At 39.1% G+C, this 22,826-nt stretch overlaps 1 protein-coding gene across 1 annotated transcript in view; it reads right to left on the reverse strand.

Moving 5' to 3' along the window:
* The window catches only part of MLLT3 (MLLT3 super elongation complex subunit), a 125,063-nt gene that overhangs the window by 54,024 nt on the left and 48,213 nt on the right, over positions 1–22,826 (reverse strand). The window contains exons 3-4 of the mRNA XM_083883750.1: positions 11,368–11,450; positions 6,417–6,560 (exon numbers count right to left, since the gene is read on the reverse strand). Of these exons, the coding sequence (XP_083739876.1) occupies positions 6,417–6,560; positions 11,368–11,450 (227 nt within the window). The remainder of the gene's footprint in view (positions 1–6,416; positions 6,561–11,367; positions 11,451–22,826) is intronic.

Here is a 22,826-nt window from a genome sequence, read left to right on the forward strand (position 1 = left end):
GGTGAACCACTGGAACTCATTGCACTGAGAGGTGGTGGATGCCCCATCCCTGGGGACACAGAAGGTCAGATGGATGGGGCTCTGAGCAGCATGATCTAGTTGGAGATGTCCCTGCCCACTAGATAACTTGTAACAGTTCCTTCCAACCCAAACTATTCTATGATTGCGCCAGCCCTGATGCATAGGAGTCACAGATCTACCACCCCACATATATATTTACAGAGTCAGGAACTGTATGAGCTGTCAGAGGTCCAGACCAACACAATTTCCTTATTAATGCACATTAGAACTCCTGCAGGTGAATGAACCACTATCAAAAATCTGCTGTCTCCTAGCTTTTAATTTTGCAGAATGAAAGGAGGCCATCAAAAAAGCTGCAATAATCAGATCCATACCAAGCCACTTGTTGCAGTTTCATTTACTGAGCTGCTCATCAAAGAACACCCTTGTACAGCATATTCAGAATAGGAATGAGCTTTACCACAGTGTGTTGCAGAAAAATTCCAACAGCACTTTCAGTAAAAGCTACAAGAGACCTATTAGAGTTCTGGGGAAAATGAACCATATTACTACAACATTTCTGCAGCACGCATCATGAATTATACTCATCATGCATCAGTAACAGACAACTGGACCTCTTTATGTGGCTCTGGCCTGCCACACCCTGGGTTATTTTACAGCGATGAACAGGTTCCTACACATAATTTCTTTCAACATTAAAGAGTACATGAGTAATATGAGGGGAAAGTAGTAATGGATTTAAATCACCACAGCAACACTAATAGTTAAAGTCACAATGATGAAAAATCAGTAGGGACCCCAGCATGAGCCAGCAAACATGGGTACGTGGACCTGTATTTCAAAATTCCAGAGGCTAACACACTGCTAAGAAAAACCTAGTAGTAATACAAGTCCCATTAAGGTTGAAGTTCCAAAATATAACTCATTAGCTAAAAAATACAGTCATCTTGAACAACTACTATTTATACTTCAATCAATATTGAAAAAAAAAAAAAGTTATTTGCTTGAAAGTAAAGTAATACGTAGTTCAAGAAAACACAATTACTTAAATATGAAAAGCACAAGATTAAAGATAATCCCTTCCCTATAGCAGCATTATACCTAAGGTTGATTCTGGGTAGAAGCCAACTATTTCAACTGACACAGAGGAATTTGCCAGGACACAGAGAGGATAGAGAAAAGAGGGAAATCCCCACAATTTCATCTTCATTACATGGATTATGAACATAGGTTTCAAAACTGGCACTATGCAGACATCTAACTGACTGAAAAGACATTTCTCAACTGTTAAACAATAAAACCACAAAGACTGAAAAACCTTTAAACAACAGAATGCAGTGAGTTTTGGCAAAACCTACATTTTTACCTTGATGATTTTCTCTAAAAATTGCATCCCTCTCAGAATAATTCTTTGTCTCTCTGACTCATTAACAGATTAACTGTCTTTAAGAAAAGACATGTCTTGTTACAGAAGCGGTGTTCTTGCATTTCCTAATGAATTTTACAGAAAGCAATAATAAAGGACTCATCTGTCCTTAAATAGAATCATTACTATTTTAAGAGTGACCTAGTTCTTGCATCCTCTAAACATGAAACATCAAACCATTAACAGCCCTTTACCTTTGTAATAAAACAGTGAATTTCAGGATTTTTGCCCACAGTGTTAACTGCTAAGGGGCAGAGAAAAGGCTTTTCCTTTTAGGAAAGAAAAGTCAATATTAAATTTTGTCTATATATTCCTGGATTACACAACTAATTTTGAGTCTCCTGCCAAAAAGGTGGAAATGTTTAACTTCCAATTAAACTTGCAAAACAACACAAATATTTTTATTTATGTATTTGCAGCTATGAGAGTGAGGGCAATATCAAATGGCTATCTTAATGTAGACTGAAAATATTTTCACTACTTTTTCCTGCAAGAATTGAAATTAAGTTATTTTTAACATCATATTCAAACCAGTGATGCCTGAGCAATTAATTTTTTCAGTGGTGAAATTCAATTTGAAAATGTTAGGCAGCTGTCATTCAGCATCTTCCAAATTAATTTATTTTACCAGCTCACTAAACACACTAGGTATAGTTTTCAATTTTTCCTTGCAATTGAAAAACATGCAAGCCAAAATAGCAATAAAACCAGTGCAATCAATAATATAAAATACATAAATGGAATCAGACTCTATTTGTAAGTGTTTTCCATGGGATTCAACATGCAAAATCTGCTTCAAATTTGAAGGTTTTCTTAATCACTATAATTTCCCAGTGCCAGTTTTCTTCTGAAATCCATATGCAGCAATCACATTGCCACCTCTTTTTCCTCAGGGTCTCTCATATTCTCTCATATTTTCAGGCTGAAACTGATCACAAAAGGTAACTGAAAAATCTAGGAAGGAATGACCACATAAGGGTCAACTCTTACTGGTGCTTAAATGATTAGAACTTCAATCCTACTGTTCCTACTCAAGCATAATTCCATGCTGTGCCTAGAGGATGAACTGTGTAGGAGACAGAATATATACAGTTCTTTCACTTCCAGTAGCTTGATGATTTGCTTGGTAAGACACGGATCAACTAAAAGTCATAACCTGTATCCAGGGTATCCTTGGGGATTTCAAGCAAGAGGTTGCTAATTCACATGGGTATACATGTATATGTGGTAGCTACAGATGATGAGTACCAGGTACTACACTGAGTAAATGGTACAAAAAATTCTCAGTGGCATCATTTCCACAGCAAAACTTTTTAAAAGGAATGTCATTCAGAACATATATATATAAAAGGTATAGAACTAAACAATGTTTGGTTTGGTTGAATTTCTCCAGCGTACTCTTGAAAACGTTTTATTTCTTCTGCAAATATTTCTTCTCTTTAATTACAAGAATAAGCCAAGTGAAAAAACGTGAATGGTAGAAATGGATTTGAGCATAACTAAATCTTTTCAAGGGGCTGTGGGAAGTTCAGTGTAGAAAATATTTTTCTGAAGGTGGAAAACTTTGCCAAATGGATATAGTCTAAGACAGAACCAAAGGTTTCTATTTATGCTCCTGATTAGAGCATCTCTGAAGCCAAATCCTTCTTCTAAGGCCTGAAAATCTAACTGCCTCTGGGAAACCAGCAAGTTGGTGAATTCCCAATAATGAAGACTGACTGCACATTTATGCTTCAATTCTGGTGATACCAAATAAAACGCTAAGATACAAATATTCCACAGAGCTAACCTACGTGATTGGTACCAGCCTTAATGCCCTGTTTGCCTAACTAAAGTGGCCACAGTGGCACTGCAAAGTGACTTTTTAATCACTTGTGATATCCCAGTATTACTCTCACAGTGAGCTACAAGGATAGCCAGTCAGGCATTACTGGACATGAAGGATGGAGAAGGGTAACAAAACTTTCTTCGCCTGAAAGACAGAAGAACAGTGGCTGTAGGAAATAACCTTGACTAGTTCATGTTTGGGAGGCCACAAGATCTATGTATGATGGAAAGTTAGGAGCATCCAAGAGATAATTCAAAGAATCTGCAGCAAAAGACAAACACAGAGGCAAGACTATAATGAATATGGCAGCATCAGGTACCAGATGATTCTACACTTCTCCTTCCAGAAGGACATACTATTTGTAATATGCGTATGTTTATGCAAGTAAGAAATAATCATATTTTGTAGCTCACATCAGTCAGCCTATGTAAAAAACAGAGGGAAATTAAACAGATTTGAATTTCAAGGTACATAGAAATCAAGCAATTTAGACCATTATTTAAATGCATGTAAGCAAAAGCCCACCATGTTAAAGGACTTGACTCAATGCTACCACTCAGTGTTTTACATTAATATCTCATTTATTTTAAAGGACATGAGCTTCATTTTGCCAGACTCCTTTCTGAATCAAAATTCAGCAACCAGTTACTGTTAGTCTTTTCTTGTTAATAGCCATAAGCTAAAAATATTAATTGTTTTGACTTATTTTTAAGTGCCAAACCCATCTCATACTTTATTATCCTATAGATACTTTTCTCAGCCTAAAGCATGGAGTTCACAAATGAGTTAACGCTCTGTGTAGAACAGACTGAATTCACACACTTGGAAGAGAAAGTCAGCTTTTCATGGCTTCTACAGGATTCAAAAAAAGCCTGTTTCCAGAATTCCATAAAGCATAATGGGCTTTTCAATGCCAGGAGATGTAAGTCCTTCAAAGAAACTTTTAGAGACAAGACAGACAGGATGCTATTACATTATTTCTGCCAAGCTGATCAGATAAACTCCCAGGTCAGAAAGTCGATAGAAGGAAGCAGAAAACTGCTAACTTCATAAGAAGGTATTAATTTCTTGGAAAGAATTTGGGGAAATGGAGAAAAAGAAAAAGCCATGCAGTCTGAGTCATCCAGAAGACAAAAGGCAATGCATTTTAAGAATTACCATACTGGTCACTCCCTATACTCAGGGAAAGAATTTGATCAAAACAGGCCACATTTTGTTGTTCACACTTAGGCAACATTCTTGCTTTTGTTAACTCAAGAAAACTAAAATTAAAAGGCACAGAAAACTAGCAGTAAAAAGAAAGCTTCCTATTTTAACCTTTTTAACACTACTCCTCAACTCCAAATTCTCTGCTGGCACTACTTAAAGTTATTAAACTTGTGGTTAAAACTTACCAATCTTATCCAGTCTGTAGTTAACAAATATTAAAGCAATGGCTCACAAGGTTTTCCAGAATACAATCTTGATGTCTTATTTGCAAACACACTAAAAAGCCTCTTCTACCTTCTAAATTTAAACACAAAACACTGCTGATGCTTCTACTTCAATGTAACTACATTTGTAACAGTTCTCTTCTTCAGGAGGGCAACAGGGTCTTTCAGACTATACATGCACCTTGGTTTTGCTTTTTTTCCAAAGATTCTCTTCAGCAGACTGAAGTTCTCTCTTATCTCCAGCTCAGAATCTACTATTGTCTAAAGGTACCAAAACAGGTTACCCACTTTTGTTATGGCTGTTTCAAAATAAAGAAAGGCACTGGCATTAACACTTAAAATTTCACACCATGAAGGCTTTCTTAACATCTCTATCAGTGACTTGGTAAAGGAGGCAAAATACACTCATGAGGTCTGCAAATAACAGTCGACTGGGAAGTGAAGCATCTGACACTTCAGAGCAAGCAGGGCTTGCAGGAGGGACCCAGGCAGTCTGGAAGAATGGGTTAACAGCAGCCTCAGGAAACAAAATGAAGACAAATGCCAAATACCGAGAAGTGTCCCAGCAAGGCAGAGCCCTGCAGACAGGAGGCTGGGACTGTAAAAGAGCTCTGCAGCATGGCCTGGGCATGTGAGGGCTCTGAGCTGAGCCAGGGCCCAGGCAGCAACAGCGGCTATCAGGGTCACAATTCTTGTGAGGTGGTCACAACCCTGGAGCCAGGGAGGGGCAGAACTATATCCTCTACTTGTTCTTTGTCAGACCCTATCTACACTCTGCCACAGTTTGCACCTCTAACACAAACACCAACAAAAGGGTGGGAGGTGAGAGGAGGTAATTGGGACCATGGGGCTGGAGACTGCACAGCAAGAAGCAGCTACAGGCCTAGGCTGGCTCAGGTCGAAGGAGGGATGGTTTCAGGGGCATCCCGCAGCTCCTCCATTCCCTCCCATCAGCGTGGCACTGATCAGAGAGAATAGAGGAGACACAGGCTCTTCACAGTGGTGTGTGGAAGGAGGCAAGGGGCAGCAGCCCAGCCTGACGCATGAGAGCCCAGCCCCATGAAGATGGCCCAGCAGTGGAGCCGAGCCCAGCGAGAGTTTCACACCCCAGCAAGGAGGGGTCAAGTCCTGAGCAGACCTCATGGGTGAGCCTCTGACAGTCCCTGACAGAATGAATTATGCTGTCATTGTGTGAAAGACAGCAGAACTGTTTCCACTAAGAGACAAAGTGTAAACCTAATGGTTTGGCCTTTTGGGCCCTCTCATCCCTCCAAATGGACAAGCTTCCTTTTGGCTTTTTCACAACACCTAATTCTGGCAACACATAAAGTGGGTACATTTTTCTGATTCAGACTGTGCAACATATTGCATAGATTTAAGTTGGTTTGTTTATAGTTAAAAGTTTTGATTTGTTCTACCTTAAAACTACTGAATCTATTCTGCTTAATATAGAATCATTTCTCTTTCAATGAAAGACATCTTATTTTCTTATTACTTCCATCACAGTACCATGTATTTAAGGAATGCACATGCTTATTTGTTCATCCATTCCACTTAAAGACACACACCAAGCTCCTGTATGAAGTTAATCACAAAAACACTTCACTTAGTTTCACTGTTAGGTCAATCCTTCTCATACTGATCATGCACCAGCAACAAACAGCAACATCTTTGTTGTGATGGCTTTTGACATGGGTGCAGAACTCACCCCTCCTGCCTTTAGCAGCTTTCTTCTGAATTCCTCTGTCGGGTTGTTGAATGTGAGCTTTTCACAGCGGAGGTGATTTACAGGTGGGTGGCCTTCAAGGTGCAGGAATAAGTCATAGTCAAATCGAACTTTCTTAGGTTCTTCCTGAGGGTTGAAAATAACCAGATAGAAACATCTAGCACCAAAACTAACTAAGTTGAAAGCAAAGGCTACATAAAGACTGTCAATTAAAATTACATAATTTTAAACCATTCTGTGTTTTCAGACACACATGGAATTTAACAAGTGTCAGCTGAGCTATAGTAAATCAGACAATCAGAGAAGCTCCTATCAGCCCATGATAACACAAGGTAAAATGCATGCATTTCATAAAATCCTGGCAAGGCTTAAGTTGACACTGTTAAGTCATGTTTGGCTCAGGCTACAGATAGGTACACAGGCAAGTATCATGATGCAGCTGACACAAGGTAACTCAGTCAAAAACACAATCACATTTCTGAGCCATAGAGAGTACTGAATACCATTGTAGTAAGTTTTGAACACAAATTTCTCCACTGCAGCAAAACAATTGATTTCTTCACAAGTTATAGAAAGGGGGAAGTATGAATATGCTGCAGCCAATATATTTGCTCTCCTACTTATGGAATCATTTCTTTAAAAAACCTCATTGTCTTGAACAAGTATGGTCAAACAGATTTCAACTGTTTCACCAGAACTTTCAAGCGATTAAAATTTTCTGTCACTGCAGTGAAAAAAATGAAACTGAATGTTCCTTGTACCAAAACAGAAAGTGAAAAAACCGAAAAAGCAATTTTATCTTGGGAGAAATCAGCAGTGCTCTAGTGGCCTGAGAAAGCCTCAGCTGAAAAATGTCACTGGTTGCACCAAACAGACTTCAGTATCTTCTATCTGGTATTACAAACTATGTCCATTTTGTGTTCCACATTTACACAGTCCCTTCTAGAAGCTGTATGTGCATTAAGTGCTTTTTTTAAGATGGCATTTAAGCAGCCCTTCCTCCAAAGGTCTTGATGTGCAATGGAAGTCATCAAATCAAGCCTTAGGAAAGAACAAAATAAAAAGTCAACATGAAAAAAAGTTTCAGTAAAAAGGGAACCATGAGGGAAGAGAAGGAAGAGATACAGCAAAACCTTAGCACATGTCCAACACTGCAGGAAATCAAAATACATATTTTGTTCAGTGACAGATGCTTTAGAAATTCACATTAACCAGTCTGAATTTTGAGTTAGGATTTCATGTATAGGAAGAACAGAAAGCATAGAAATCTTAGTTATTCTAAAAGTTAAATCAGAGATTTCAGACACAGCCAAGGGACACCCTAATCTGTCCCATCTCTACACTTGGAGCAGAAACAACAAAGGGAGACCCGAAGCTGTCTGTTCCTGATGACAAAGGCTTGTAGTTATCTGTTTCTGAAGACAAAAGAAAGCAGTTCCAAAAGCAGTTCCTTTAGATGAACTATTTTCACAGTTTTGTCATAGTTCATAGAAATAAATGACATCATTTTCAAAGACAAACATCATGATATTTCTTGCTGTTAGAAATATTAACATGATTTCATGCAGAAAAAAAAATGGAAGCAATTTATCCCCTGATTTGCATAGAAAACTGCAAAGTTGTTCTAGACAACACGTTGGTATCAGCAGCTTTGCATAAAAGCCAAGTTGCAATAATTCACAAATGGTAGTTTTCAAAAAAATTTGCGGAAAGTCAGATGAACATAACTAGTGATTAAAAAGCAGACTTACAACACAAAAGACGATCAGTACCACTACTCTGCCACTGTTTTAAAACTGGGGAGACAGAATGTTCTGCCGTTTATGAGGTTTATCCTACATGAACTGCATTTTCCAGAGTAGGAGTCTTTGACCTAAAAGCATTTGGACTTTGTCTCGATGACTAACAACTATAACCTGCTGTTGCTGAATTTGGGAGTAGGGATTGGTTGTAATTTCTTGCAACTCTTTAAAGTTTGGAATATTTTTCTATCATGGTGAAATACCTATTAGATTTTCCGCCAGTTTCTGTATAGTCCTGGAACAGGAATCCTTTAATCCTCTGTGGTCCAGGTGGTTTCCTGTACCCCTCCTTTCTCTATCCATAAGGGTATTTTCTGAATCAGAAATTCAGCTATCTACCTTTAATAAATTATGGTATGTCTCCTCTTCCTCCTTCTGTCTCTTTTTTTTTTCTGCATTGGAATACCTGTGAACTGCCTTAGAGCAGCTAAGCCAGAAGAAAGTAGTCATTTGCCAGTTCAATTTTTGTGCCACTCTTCCATTTTATTGCACCTGCCCCAGAGAAGTGCAATGCTGCTGCAGCTGTGTGATGGACTAACTGACTCACAGCCCAACTGCTGCTTGTTGTATTACATGACACCAAAAAGAGGTGAGGGATGTTTGCCAACCTCCTAATTCCACACATTGCTTGAAGGTAAGGCAAGTTCTAATCACTGCCACCCTCTTGATCTTAGTCTAAGCCACAACTTCTGCTGGGGGCTTGGCGAGCAGAGACTTGCAGTCTCCACAGTCAGAAAAAGCAGCCAGAAGTCTGAGTGGAAAACAAAAAGAGAAATGTTGGACAGGAAGCTTTCTGTAGAGATGCTCAATGATTGACTCACTGTCTTCTACTTTGTCTGTGGGATAAGCATTTAATACGAGTTGAAGAGACTGGGCTGCTTTTCATTAGATTTCCTGAGTGAATGAAAACAGCTTCCTTAATAGAAACAGGGCTAAAAAGCATACCAAAAGTCCAGTCAACTTACTGTGGCAGTTCTGTTTCATATCCAACAACAAACAGGATAAATCAAGACCTGCTCTTCATAGATTGATACAGAGAATGTAATGTCAGAATTACCTATTCAAAACCTACAATTTCCAAAGTGCCTGAACAGAATTCCCAATACCTGACACCTTAATAGGGCTTTCTGTGAAAGATAAAAGGATACTGGAATTCATACTTGAAGGCACACATAGCTAACCCCAAAAGAAATTTTAAGTGATTAGGGTTCCAGAAAAAGTCTTTTACAATGCATTTCTATTTTCTTTCTGTTTTAGTCTTTTACCAAGCATTCAACACATTAAAGATATAATGTTGTCTTGATTAAAATAGTAATTTCAAACTACATCTTGATAATGTAAAATAAACACATAGGCATCTTTGAATCATGTTAACTACCACAGCAGCTCCACCAAGGCACATGACATATAAAGGGAACCTGAATAACTTTGGATATTAAGGTAGTGTACATTAAACTTTGCAAAATTTTGCTCTTTAATTTCACATAAATCCAGTTCTTTTCATCTGAACTAGTTATTCAAAATGCAGACCCCATTACATACAATTAAAGAAAACTTCTGTATTTGCTGTTTGAGAGACTCACGGTAAGTGCAGCAAATACTTAGAATGTGAGGTATCACAATAACATGTTTTGTAGAATAGCACTGGATTTGGTTTGAGTCTGGTAATGTTGAATATAATGAGTACTCACATGCAGTCTAAAATAATGTTTTTTAACAGATAAAGGGTACAAGATTAAAAAAACCACCATTTTGAAAGTTCAAAACCTGAACCAATTATAAAGATTTGTAATACTAAAACAGAACAATGAGTTCATTGTGTTCATTCATCAATCAACATAATCAAGACTGTTGTCTTTTCAAGTTTAAGTGGCTCTTTAAGCACTAGTAAAAGTCCACCCACTTTTTAGCAATGCTAGTAATTCTTCTGAATAATTATATTACACTTCTCTTTTTCAGTAAGGCCATTTTAATTTCACAGAGTTATCTATTAAATTCTGCCCACCAAGAGTCAATACTGGATGCAATATTGTTTAACTTCTCCACCAGTGACTTGGATGAAGGGGCAGAAGCCTCCTCAGCAAGTTCACTGATGACACAGAGCTGGGAGCAGTGGCCGATACCCCAGAGGGCCGTGCAGCCCTTCAGAAGGGCCTCGACAGGGTGGAGAGGTGGGCAGAGAGGAACTGTCTGAAACTCAACACAGGCAAATGCAGGGTCCTGCACGTGGGGAGGAATAACCCCAGCCACCAGCACAGGCTGGGGGCTGATCTGCTGGGAAGCAGCTCTGAGGAGAAGGACCTGGGGTTCCTGGTGGACAGCAAGATGCCCATGGGGCAGCAGTGTGGCCTTATGGCCAGAAAGGTCATTGGTGTCCTGGGGTGCATCAGGAAGAGCATTGCCAGCAGGTTGAGGGAGCTGATCCTGCCCCTCTACTCAGCCCTGGTGGGGCACATCTGGCATGCTGTGTCCAGTTCTGGGCTCCTCAGGACCAGAGAGACACAGAGCTGCTGGAGAGGGTCCAGCACAGGGTGACAAACATGATGAAGGAATCTCTTTTAGGAGGAAAGACTGAGAGGATTGGGTCTGCTCAGCCCTGAGAAGGAACCTTACTGTTTACACGCATCTGAAGGGAGGGTATTGAATGATGGATCCATGTTCAGTTGTGCCAAGCAATTGTACAAGAGTCAATGGGCACAAACTGATGCACAGGAAGCTCCACCTGAACAGAGGAAGAGATTCTTTAACATGCAGTGACTAAGCACTGGAACAGACAGCCCAGAGAGGTTGTAGAATCTCCCTCATTAGGGATACTCAAGAACTGTCTGGACATGATCCTGTGCCATATGCTCTGGGACAGCCCTGCTTAAGCAGGGATGTTGAACCAGATGACCCTCTGTGGTCCCTTCCAATCTGAGCCATTCTGTGAAGCTGTGAAATACAATTACACATTTCTACATGTCACAGTAATACTGGGTTGAGGAACAGCATTGATAAAGACAGCTTTAAATACAATAAAGATAGCTTCAAACATAATTCTTAACAAGTTTACAAACCAAACTTCAAAACTTAAAAAAACCCTCAATTCGACATGATTTTTTTTTTCTTATAAAAAACATGAGATTCCATACCTTGTTTTTGAAGTACACCTCAATTGGTAAAATGAAACCAGCATATCCAGATTCTTCAACCTTGTAGGGGGGGTCCTTGCACACTGAAACAGAAAAAATGGTATTTAACAAAAAAAAAATCTATAATTCATAAGCAAACCACATGAGTACATCTGTGACAATAGTTCAATGTGTCACTCTTAAAAAACTCCACGTACACTGAGCATATGTATCTGAGCACAACTCAGTCTGAATTTTGCAGGCAAATTTTTCTTGCCTGCATAAAACCTCCATTTTACGGATAGGAAATCTTTATCTCAAATTTGAAAACTTATTATTGAGGAAGGGGGGCACAACACAACACTCCGCCATATAGTGAAGAACATAAGGAAAGTAAACTATGTTTTCCTAACAGGATTCAGACTTCTGTAACAATATAGTGCATATTATTAGTCATAACACAATCTTCAAGTTCTCAGTTTAACGCAAGGGCTTTTAACTACTTTGAGTCCCCATAGCACTGAATAGCAAATCTCTGAAGAAAGTGGCACTAGCTGTCAACTCCAGACAGTGACAAAAAGCATGTTGCTACAGAACTTGGAACAGAATCCACCTCTGCCTCCTCCTGTTTGATTTCATGGCAATCTCATTACAGAATTCAAGTCCATATAACACATCAGCACAAAGAGAGGCTAAGCTTGAGAAACCATGCATCTAACTGCAGCATCAACTCAGATGCTTCCAAATGCTGCATTGCTATGTAGGACAAATCATGTCTATGGCACTACCATCTCAGCGAAGATTTCTCTACTGTAGATTGGTAGAATGATGCAATTACTAACATAAAAGGTTAATTTCCTCAGAAACATTTCCTCTAGCTCTGTCAACCTAGCTGACTAGAAAAAAGATTTAGACTATCAGATTAATCACAATTTGCTCAGACGTATATTCCTTTTAGAACTGCCCAGTATACTGGGGTCGAAGAAAGCCTCAAGCTAAGGCCATGGGAAAAATCCCCCTGGTGAGGGTGAGAGAAATCCCACCCGCAAGACCCCATGGGAGCTCTCTGTTAATTAGACTAGAAATGTTACCTTTGGTTACTTTTTGATGCAATAATTTGTGCATTTCTAATCCTCTCTCCCAATTGGTTCCCTGTCCTCAGACTCCGCCCGTATCCTACCCTATGTAAATTACTGTTACCCCATGGCCCTTGCCGCTTTTAGTGTACCCCATACTGAGCTCAGTTTGCTGTTTGTTGTTTTACCTCTCAGTAAAGTTCTTCTTTTCCAGGTCACCAGATCATGCCCATCTCATTTTTTGTCACCAAAGGGACTTTCACTCCCAAAATCCCGTGGTGACACTTCTTATCTGAGCCTGGGCTGTCACAGTGGTAGTTTACAAAAAAAACATATTGCAATTAACTGTACAGGGCCTGATTACCAAAATTATTCTTTTTAGCAAAGTACTGCAGATGGGCACTTAAAATCCTTTATCATCTGAAAAGATGATAAGGCCTCATAAAAACACAACAAGGCCCATCAGATACACCCAGGACTATAAACACTCCTATGTTCCCAATAGTACAATTAGTAGTCCAGCTTCTTGAAGACATGCAAACATGGTTAATCCCCAAGTAAACAAATACAGCAGAATTTTCGACTAGTACATCCCCTCTCTTCATTTGCTAGCAGCAAACCCCTCAAGGGTTAGGGAGGTTACAAGTCCTTGCTCATCTACTTCAGTTGGGTATTACTACCTCGTTCACTACAGTTAACAAAATGGGAAAAGGAGGGGGAAAAGAGCAAGAACAATCTCTTTTACACGCTGTTCTGCAACACTGTTCTCTTGAGGCTACAGAAGTTAATTTGTTCCCCCTGGTAGAAAAAAAAAAAAACAGAGGAGCTATAGTTTGTAAAGTGGGATTTGAAAGGTTTTGAAAAAAAGCAATACAATGATTGGTCAAATCTAAGAGATGGTTTCAGACTGTGTTCAGCTGGAAGTGTGAAGAACCTCCCAGAAGCAGTATTTCACCTTATATAATTGGCACATCTTCTCCTAAGAAGACTTGACAGCATTTGAAAAATGTAAATATAATAGTTCTAGTTAAGAACAGAGGTGACAGTAATATGTATTGGCAATTTTTTTAGACAATGATAAATGAGCCTTCCTGCTCCTCCTCTACCTTCAGTAGACAACTTGAGGAGAAAACCTCCACAATACTTTTTGAATGGTCATGCACAGAAGATTGAAATCCTCTTATACAAAAATGGGGAGAGATTATACAGCAAATACTTAATCAGATGGAAATGCTAAGGCTTTAAAAACAGTGATTTCAGGCTGCATATTTGTGATGTCACAAGTATCACATCAACTTCCTCCTGAACACTTAATTGATGCAGAAAACCTCATTAGCATAATTTTTTCATTGTCTCTCTCATTAAGCTCTTCTTGCAGATTTACACAGCTTTTTGCCATGCTGAATAGTACCTTATCAAAGACTCATGATTCTTCAAAGAGTCTGTAACATTACCCAGTCTTGATAAAGCCTGGATAATGGGCTACAGAACAATCACCAGGAAACTACTTTGAGTGTCTTCCCAAACTGGAAGATGGGCTTTTAACACAAGGAAAATTCTAGTCTTGTGAATGAAACCTTCCTGAAGAGAAATAGAAGTGACTGAGCAAAGCTCAGTGCTATTATGTATTTGTAGAGTGTAGCTATTACATTTTTCTCACATTTTTTCTGGAAGCCACCACTGAAAGAACATACTAACAGAAACAGCATTTCTGTGCACTCTGAAACAGCACTCCCTGAGCTAAGTTCTTTTTGTTTTATTGAACTGTCATAAGGAATAACCAGGGCTGCAGTGACATGTGGGGTTTAGCCAAGTCAATAAGAAATCATTCCAGGAAGGTATGCTGAGCAGAGAAAAGAGAAGCTGTAGCAATGGGTAACAAATCGACATGCACTCTTTTATGTATCCCTTCATTGTAGAAATCACACTCTTTTTATATCTTTAATCTCTGCCCGGCATAGCTGAAACCAAACCAAGGCCTAACAGAATTTAACGGAAGAAGGGCACCCATTGGCTGGCCCAGCTGCAGCGCTGCTGACCACACGTTCTACCATCCAATCACCTTTCTGCTCACACGCTGACTGCGCTTCCCTCCATCCAATCACAATCTCACTTCCAGCTGTCACTCAGGTGACTCTCTCCTCACTCCTGACTGCCTCTCACCCCTCAGGCGACTCCCAACTGCCCGGCCTGCAGCTGTGCCTTCCCCATAGGGCCTTCTGCTGAGAATAGGCCTGAAACACTTCCACAATTATAACTCCATACTCCACAAGAAGAGGCAAGAATTAAGCAAACCACAGAAAAATAAGTAAGAAAACAAACAAACAAAAAAAACCCCAAAACCATACAGAAGAGGAGAAAAAAATCCCAAATCTGTAGTACAGAAGGCAAAGAGAATCAAAAGCAAATTGCAAATATAGACAACAGAACTCAACCAACAACAGAAACTAGGAAGGAGTGACTTTAAAAAAGGAAGCATCTGGAGACCCTAAGAGATTTGCCAAAGCTTGCTAGGAAAAAAAGTGGCTATGCTAGACTAGGTACATAAGCAGAAAACACTACTTTGTTATAAACAATTTCCTCCCGATCCAGAGAGGCAGAGGTATTTAACCTCTGACTGCTCTTTTACTTTAAAGTGGCACCTAATAATGCATTTCAAGTGTCAGATGAACTATCTTGAACACCATTTACCACAAAGACTTAATTATTATTGTCACATTTTTTTCTCCTAAGGAAAAAGCTTGTATGAACACAATTTTCTCCCTCTCTGCTGTATCTCTTGACTAGGTGATCTCAGTTCAATGCAGTCTCTACAACAATTAAAGCCCTGAAGGTTCCTACAGATCCACTTAAAAATTGGTGTTTGATAAGGCAGTTTCAGGAAACATCTTCATTGAGATGCAGGAAGAAGCTGGCAACAGCATACAAAATAACAAATGAATTATAACAGCGATCACTGTCACGAGAGTTGTAGGTCCAGGAGAAGAGAAGTAAAAAAACCATAAGTAAAATTATATATAATTCTTTAAACACACTGGCCACAGAATAAAATGTGGGGATTTTGTTGCCTGTGTAAGGCAAAATAATGAGTTTAGCTCTGTTAATCAGAGCACAGTGGGAATAACACCAACATTGTACTTCAATTCCTGTACACGCTGCCCAAGTGTTAGACTCGATGATCCTTGTGGGTCCCTTCCAACTTGGAATATTCTGTGACTTCATGGTACTAGCCTGTTATTGTATGTTTGTCAGAATAATCATCTCTCTTCCCCCATAAATGAAAATTTTAGCCTCAATGTATTTGCAAACATATTTGCTAAACAGATCAATTATAACAATTTTAAGTGCAATTTTGAAATAAAAATAGGAGCTCGTGCAATGCAATCATACTGCTGAAGTCTGTCCCTTACGTTCATTATGTTTCATTGTACTGTGGCGTGAACACTGCTGTAACAAGAAGTAACTCTTGGTATGTTTAAGGCCACAGAACAGAAATTAGATCAAACAGGTCTCTAACTATAGCTAAAGCTATTGTCAAATGCTGCACAGGAATTTGAACACAGGTGAAACTAAATGACAAGTCAAGCTGTAAAAAAGATAGAGGGAATAGGGGAAGATGTAAAAGCTAGAGTAAGAAGGCTCAGGTCCTAGGACAAGAAGAAGGTGGAATGACAGTTTCCCTTCATGCTGAAGAATCATACACATGTGCACACATGTACAACTGCACAGGTGATGAATTCCAGTACTGCACACTTCAGGTGCTCACCTACATTGTACTGTCACTTAACCTCCTATGACAGATCCTATTCAGGCACTCAGCTGCAATGTATTACAAACACTTCATGAACAGGAATAGTCAGAAATATACTCATTATGCTATTCCACTTATTTTGAGCGACCTTCCTATACAAACAGGTTCTAGTAATTCATAGATGATGGTATGAATAGGAGCATTTCACAGACGAAATGATCCTCAAACAAAAACTGTCTTCCAGCAAGCAACTGCAAGGTATCAAAAGGCATCAGTAGCAACATTATCACTACTAGTGCATGATTTTATTAATAGGGATTTCTTCTCAATAATGATTCAATATCTGTTTAGCTGACATTGCCTAACATACTATTAAGAGGCCTTGCAGAGAGACCTTGACAGATCAAAGGGCTGGGAAATCACCAACTCTATGAACTTTAACAAAGACAAGTGCCAGATTCTGCACCTGGGAAGGGGCAATCCTGGATATGTGAGAGACTGGGGAATGGGACACTGGAGAGGACTGCTGCAGAAAAAGACTTTCCCAAATCAGGATAGCCCATGAAACTGTGACACTCATTCTACATGTAAGAAAGAAGTGAGAGTGCTCAGTTCTCATCCAGTGCATTCTACAACTGATTTCTTTTGAAAATGCCTGCAGAATGAGTTACCCAAGATCACAGAAAGTCAGAACAAGCATTGATGATTACCTGTCCCCTGGTCTATCAGGAGATTATGCCTTCTCTACAGCTTACATAAATTGCTTAAATAATTTATCTCAAATGTTTTATTTCTTTATTCCACAAGTGAAGCACTACTTTTTCATTCACAAATGCATTCCCATGTGTTGCATCAGACATTAACTGACACTGAAAGAACAGATGCAATCAAGCCACAATGCCACATTTTACTAAGTGACTACACTGAAGCATTTGAACATAATAACAACAACAAAATTCTAATTAAAGCTATTTTTTCTTAAAGGTTTTAACATGAGATTCATTTGCCCGTTTAACACTGTTGAACACCTCATAATGAATGGATTTTTAAATTAAAAATACAGTCAGAATAAACAGTAAAGGCAGAAGTTCCCTTAAAGCAAATTTCAACACAACATCGGGATGATGCAGAATAATGTCTGCAAGAATTCACACATACTTTATGCATCCTGCAGGATACTCTAAGTGGGTGCCTGTAAGAAGTGATGCCTTCTTAAAGAGAACTGGTTTAACCATAAGGTTTTTGTACTAGTATTTTATAAATATTTGACCATTATTTGTTCATATTGGTCATGCTGTGACCAACTTTTTCATTTATTCAACACCACCTTCCTTAAAAGAAGTCTCAAAACCAAGGGCTGGCATTCATGTTCAGAGGAAGGCAGATTGTGGTACCAAATCCCTCCTGCAGCAATAACTCAGCTTTAAATATTCAGCTGTGATTGTTTTAAAAGCTCTTTGACTCTGCTATTCTGCAGTTCACCTTGTTAGCTGGAAAGGTCCAGTAATTGGAATCTTTTTAAAAAATGCCAAAACAGCCTGGAAGAGAATGGCTCTGTTATTTTCTCTGACTCCAGGCACACTTCAGCCCTTAATATATATTAAAAATAAAATAAAAAATCTAGGCCGGTTCAAACAGCAACTAGCAAAAATTACTAAGATGAGTGTGGTTTAAATGGTACATCCTAGACTAGGAATAAGGAGTGTCTATTTGCTTTATACCTTATGCTGACATGTACTTCATGAGAAAGATAAAACCCCAAGAGAAAGCACAGAAGGCACGAGAAGTTCTAAGACTAGGCTCTCATCACTGCATTTTACAGATATATTACATTGCCTCCCTCACATACAGAGTGACCAGATCCCCACCACTTCCACTAGTTGGATAGGATAGGAAGATACAGCTTAAAACCCTTTAAATAAAGTGAACCCAAACTAAATTTTGGAGTCACATTTTCTGTACACACTATCTATTCCCCAACCATTAAACAGCTTCTTCATCAACTGAGAACAATCCAGTACGTAAGACAGGAGGGCAGGAACTCTCCAAATATGTGGCTGAGTTTGGACTCAGTCACACCTAGGTTCCATCAGGAGTTTAGAAAGCAAGGGGGTTGTCTCTGAACCTTGTGACTCAGCAAGAGGGTCTCAAGTGTTTTATATGCTTACTCTTTTCCATCTCTGGTCTCTGTGTGAATCATCCTAAGCTAATTCTAATCCAATTTTGCTTTGTGCATTGCATCCACATAATAAGTAATAGAGTGAAATGATTGCCATTGAACTTTTTTAGTCACAAATTTATACTAAATCTGCTTTTGACTGATTTTTTAAGCAACCTAGACCACTCATTTGTAAGTCACTGTTACATCTGATGGAGCTCTGCTTTCCTGAGGAGGGCTGAATGCTTGCCTGCCCATGAAGGGAGTAGTGAAAAAATTCCTTGTTTTGCACTGGTCACATGCACAGCTTTTGTAATTCCTATTAAATTGTCATAATTTCAATCCACAAGTTTCTCACTTTTATCCTTCCAATTGTCTCCCTCATTCCACTGCAGGGAAATGAGTAGGATGTTGGGTTGCGCTTAGATGCCAGCTGAGGATAAACCACAATATTACCCCTCCAGGACTTCCAGCAGAAGGATTGCTTTCCTGATACAGAAAGATCTTCAGGCAACTGCAAAATCTGAAAGTTCTGCACTGTGATGTGCACTGAAGCCGCTTCTCCTTGACTAAAGGACACAGAAAATTGTCAGCTGTATTCTGCACTGCACACACAAGCAAAAGTCCTTACTGGAACATTTCGAAGTTGCTGGTAATGTCTAGGATCATGCATAGTTTATGCCTGCCACCCCTTCTGTCTGCTCCCTCATGTTTCCTCTGAACAAGACAGGAATGAGAAACCAATGGGAAAAGAATAAAAACAAGCACTTTTAAACTGAAGTTATTCCTACATTTCCTGCTTTATCTCTAGATGTTATTTTTTTCAAGGCAACTAATTTTTCAATACAGTTTTTACAATTTCCTAAAAATTAAAATGTTAAATTACTTAAAATGTTAAAAAAATATACATATGTCTCAGGTATCAGTGAAGTAAGGCACTTCCAGAAAGCACCTGGTCTAGAAGTCTTTCTTAGATGAGCATGACACTAAAGCAAAAGAAAAGCTCTTGAACAACTAAACTGGAGCTAAGACTGCCTGGATAATAACATAATAAACCAAACAATTATCTTTGATGGAAAACACATTAGGTATAACATTAAAAACTCAGACAATAAATGTCAATTTGCCCTGTAGATACCATTAGTACTTTAACAGTAATAAAATTTTCCAGTAATTGTGCACTAGTACATTCTCATATTTGTATATGAGATTGGGATGTTCTTTTTTGCTTAGAAAAACAGGTCTCACAATTGCAGGATGGAAAGTAATTCCTTTCTTGGTTATTAATTATATACCTCTTCTTTCCATTGAAGACTTTGCATAGAGACCTTTTTTTGTCTTAACCTCCACACAGATACTTAACACAATAAATCTTTTGTCTATTTTAACTTCACTATGGTATGCAAGGATCAAAATGAGAATAAGCATTTCAGAGCCAACAAAGTCAGTCTGTATGTCAATGATGCCATAACTGTCAAAATTTTGGGGTTAATTAAGTCTTACAAGCTAGCAAAGACTAATTTTTTTTCCATCACATCTCCATCCTTCGTGGTTATTTTACTTGATTCAATGAAGAATGGGTAAGGCTGAAAAGGACCACAAGAGAATGTCTGAGAGGGATCACAAGGTCAAATCTCTCTCTCAAGCAGGCAAATCCTAGAACACGGGACTGTGTCCAGACATTTCTGGAGTATCCTCAGTGAGTGAGACTCCACAACCTCTTTGGACCCTCTCCATCAGCTCTGTGTCTCTCTGGTCCTGAGGAGCCCAGAACTGGACACAGCATGCCAGATGTGCCCCACCAGGGCTGAGTAGAGGGGCAGGATCAGCTCCCCCAACCTGCTGGCAATGCTCTTCCTGATGCACCCCAGGACACCAATGACCTTTCTGGCCATAAGGCCACACTGCTGCCCCATGGGCATCTTGCTGTCCACCAGGAACCCCAGGTCCTTCTCCTCAGAGCTGCTTCCCAGCAGATCAGCCCCCAGCCTGTGCTGGTGGCTGGGGTTATTCCTCCCCACGTGCAGGACCCTGCATTTGCCTGTGTTGAGTTTCAGACAGTTCTTTGCTCTTCAGCTGTAATATACTGAAAAAAATCAATTTTGCTTGTATCATCTACCTGATTACCTTCCGGAAGCTGTTCAGAGTAGGTATACATAAGATCATGAACAATAGTCTACTTCTCAATTATTTTAGCAATTGGAGAGTGGGACAAAGAACGAGAAATGAAAAATATCTCTTCAAACAAATTTTATTCATACCATTCACTAACAAATGGAAAAATACAAAAAAGCATGTTAACTGAAGTAAAACACAGATGTATTAATATGACACAAGCTTAAACTATCAAAGGATGTTGCTAAGGCTAGAACAATTATTTATGGTTAACAACATGTTTAACATGAATCCACCTGGTTTTTTCTGCCTGTCATCTAGCATTACTTGTGTAACAGTACAAAGCCCTGCAATCAAAAATACCCTGAAAGGGAGAGACTTGTAGTTTGTGTCTAAACATGTTTACAATTAATATGATGTAAATGTATGCTTCAGGCATAAACTGAGTCTAAGAGCTGTGTTTGCATACAGGTGATGAAAATGTTGTATACTCTGGCATGCATGCAATTATCACAACAATTACAGTCGGAATTTTGAGGGAAGAAAACAGCCATGTGAGGAAAATGAAGCGACATATAAAATTACAACTTTCTTCAACCAGAAATAATTAAAATTGCAGTGCTGTTTCTGACCACTGTAGCATGCCTATAGCTTTATTGTTCTGCTTAAGAGAGGCAGAATACAACAAACTATTTCAACTGGAAGGGACCTACAATAATCATTTAGTCCAAGTGCCTGAACACTTCAGAACATAGTTCATGTATGTTGTTCACATTGTCCAAACGCCTCTTAACCATTAACAGGTTGAGGCATTGGCCACCTTTATAGTAAGCCTGCTCCAGTATATTTTATTGCCCTTATATGAAAAAAGTGTTTCTGAATGTCCAGTTTGAACCCACCCTGGCACAGCTTTGAACGACTCACATTATCCCATCACTGGATCCTAGAGGAGACGAGATCAGCACCTCCCTCTCCACATCCCCTCCTCAGGAAGCCGTTCAGGACAATAAGGTCACCCCTCAGCCTCCTCTCCTCCAAACTAGACAAACTCAGAGTCCTCAGCTGCTCCTCAGAGGACATTCTTTCCCAGCCCTTTCATCTCTTTTTCCCCTCCTCTGGACATATTTAGGGACCTTCACATCCTTTTTGAACTGTGGGCCCAGCACTGCACACAGGACTCAGGGTGAGGCCACACCACGGCTGAATCCAGCAGGATGATCCCAAGCACAGCTGGTGCTGCTGTGTCTGATGCAGCCTGGGATGGGGTTTGCCCTCCTGGCTGCCCGGGCACACACTGCTGACTCACCCTGAGCTGCTGCTGGGAGCTGACCAAGGCTTCCAGTTCATCTTATTTGTTTCTCACACTCCATGTGTTTATGTACAAGCATTTCAGATACACTGAAAGTTATATAGATATAGATATGTATATATACATACACACTGAAAGGTACAATATATTAATTCACAGAAGCTAGCCACTGATACATTTCTTCTCAAGCTCTGAGCCCTGCATTCTACACAGCTGACAAACTCTCCTTTGCACATAAAATGGAAACGGAAGGGAAAGAAATAGAGATTGGGCCATAAAGGCAGAAAATCTTCAAAGTAACCCTGAATAATTGGTTTTGCTGTAGGCCAATTCCAGCATGAAGTGAACAACTAGGTTTTTTTTAAAGCTTCACCTTAAAAATTGATGTATCAATGAAAATTAACTAATAAATTTGGTTTGATGGAAATCTGATTATTAGTGCAAATTTGCATTTGCACTAATAATATGATGAAAATCTGTAAAACAAAAAAACAAAGTGACCAAGTCCAAATAGACTTTTAATAGAGCAAAGCTACAGTTTTGCGTAAAAAAGCTAAGTTCTTTTTCTTATGCATAAAAGCCATTCATCATACAGTACTTCAAGTTTGCTCTTCTGAAAATATCAGGAAAAAAGTGGACAAAATTGCATTTGCAAATTGGTCTTTTTTCTTTTAAAAAATGCCACAAAATTAATTGGAAAGTTATTGATGGAAACATTAGCAAGGTTTTAATAATTAATATGCTACAGAATAAACAATTTCCTCTGTAATCCCTAGCTGTATTTGTTTCTGAGAGAAGCACACAGCGTTGTTTCAAATTTTCCAGTCAGTGACATCATTCCAATTTCACTGTTGAGTTACTAGCATTCAGTAATAAAGAAATAGTTTTGATTATAATTCTGAAGGAACATTTTTGGGGGTTTTAACTATTTTAGTTATGCAGATCTTCAAAAAAGAAGTGAAGTGCTTTCCAATAACATTTGCATAGGCAAACTGCTAATATTTTTTTTTTTTTTACCAAATACCCCAATCTTCGTTCAGACAGCATTATCACACCAAAAATTCTTCTAAA

Source organism: Zosterops lateralis (assembly GCF_965231275.1).
Source record: "Zosterops lateralis genome assembly, chromosome: Z".
Taxonomy (NCBI): domain Eukaryota; kingdom Metazoa; phylum Chordata; class Aves; order Passeriformes; family Zosteropidae; genus Zosterops; species Zosterops lateralis.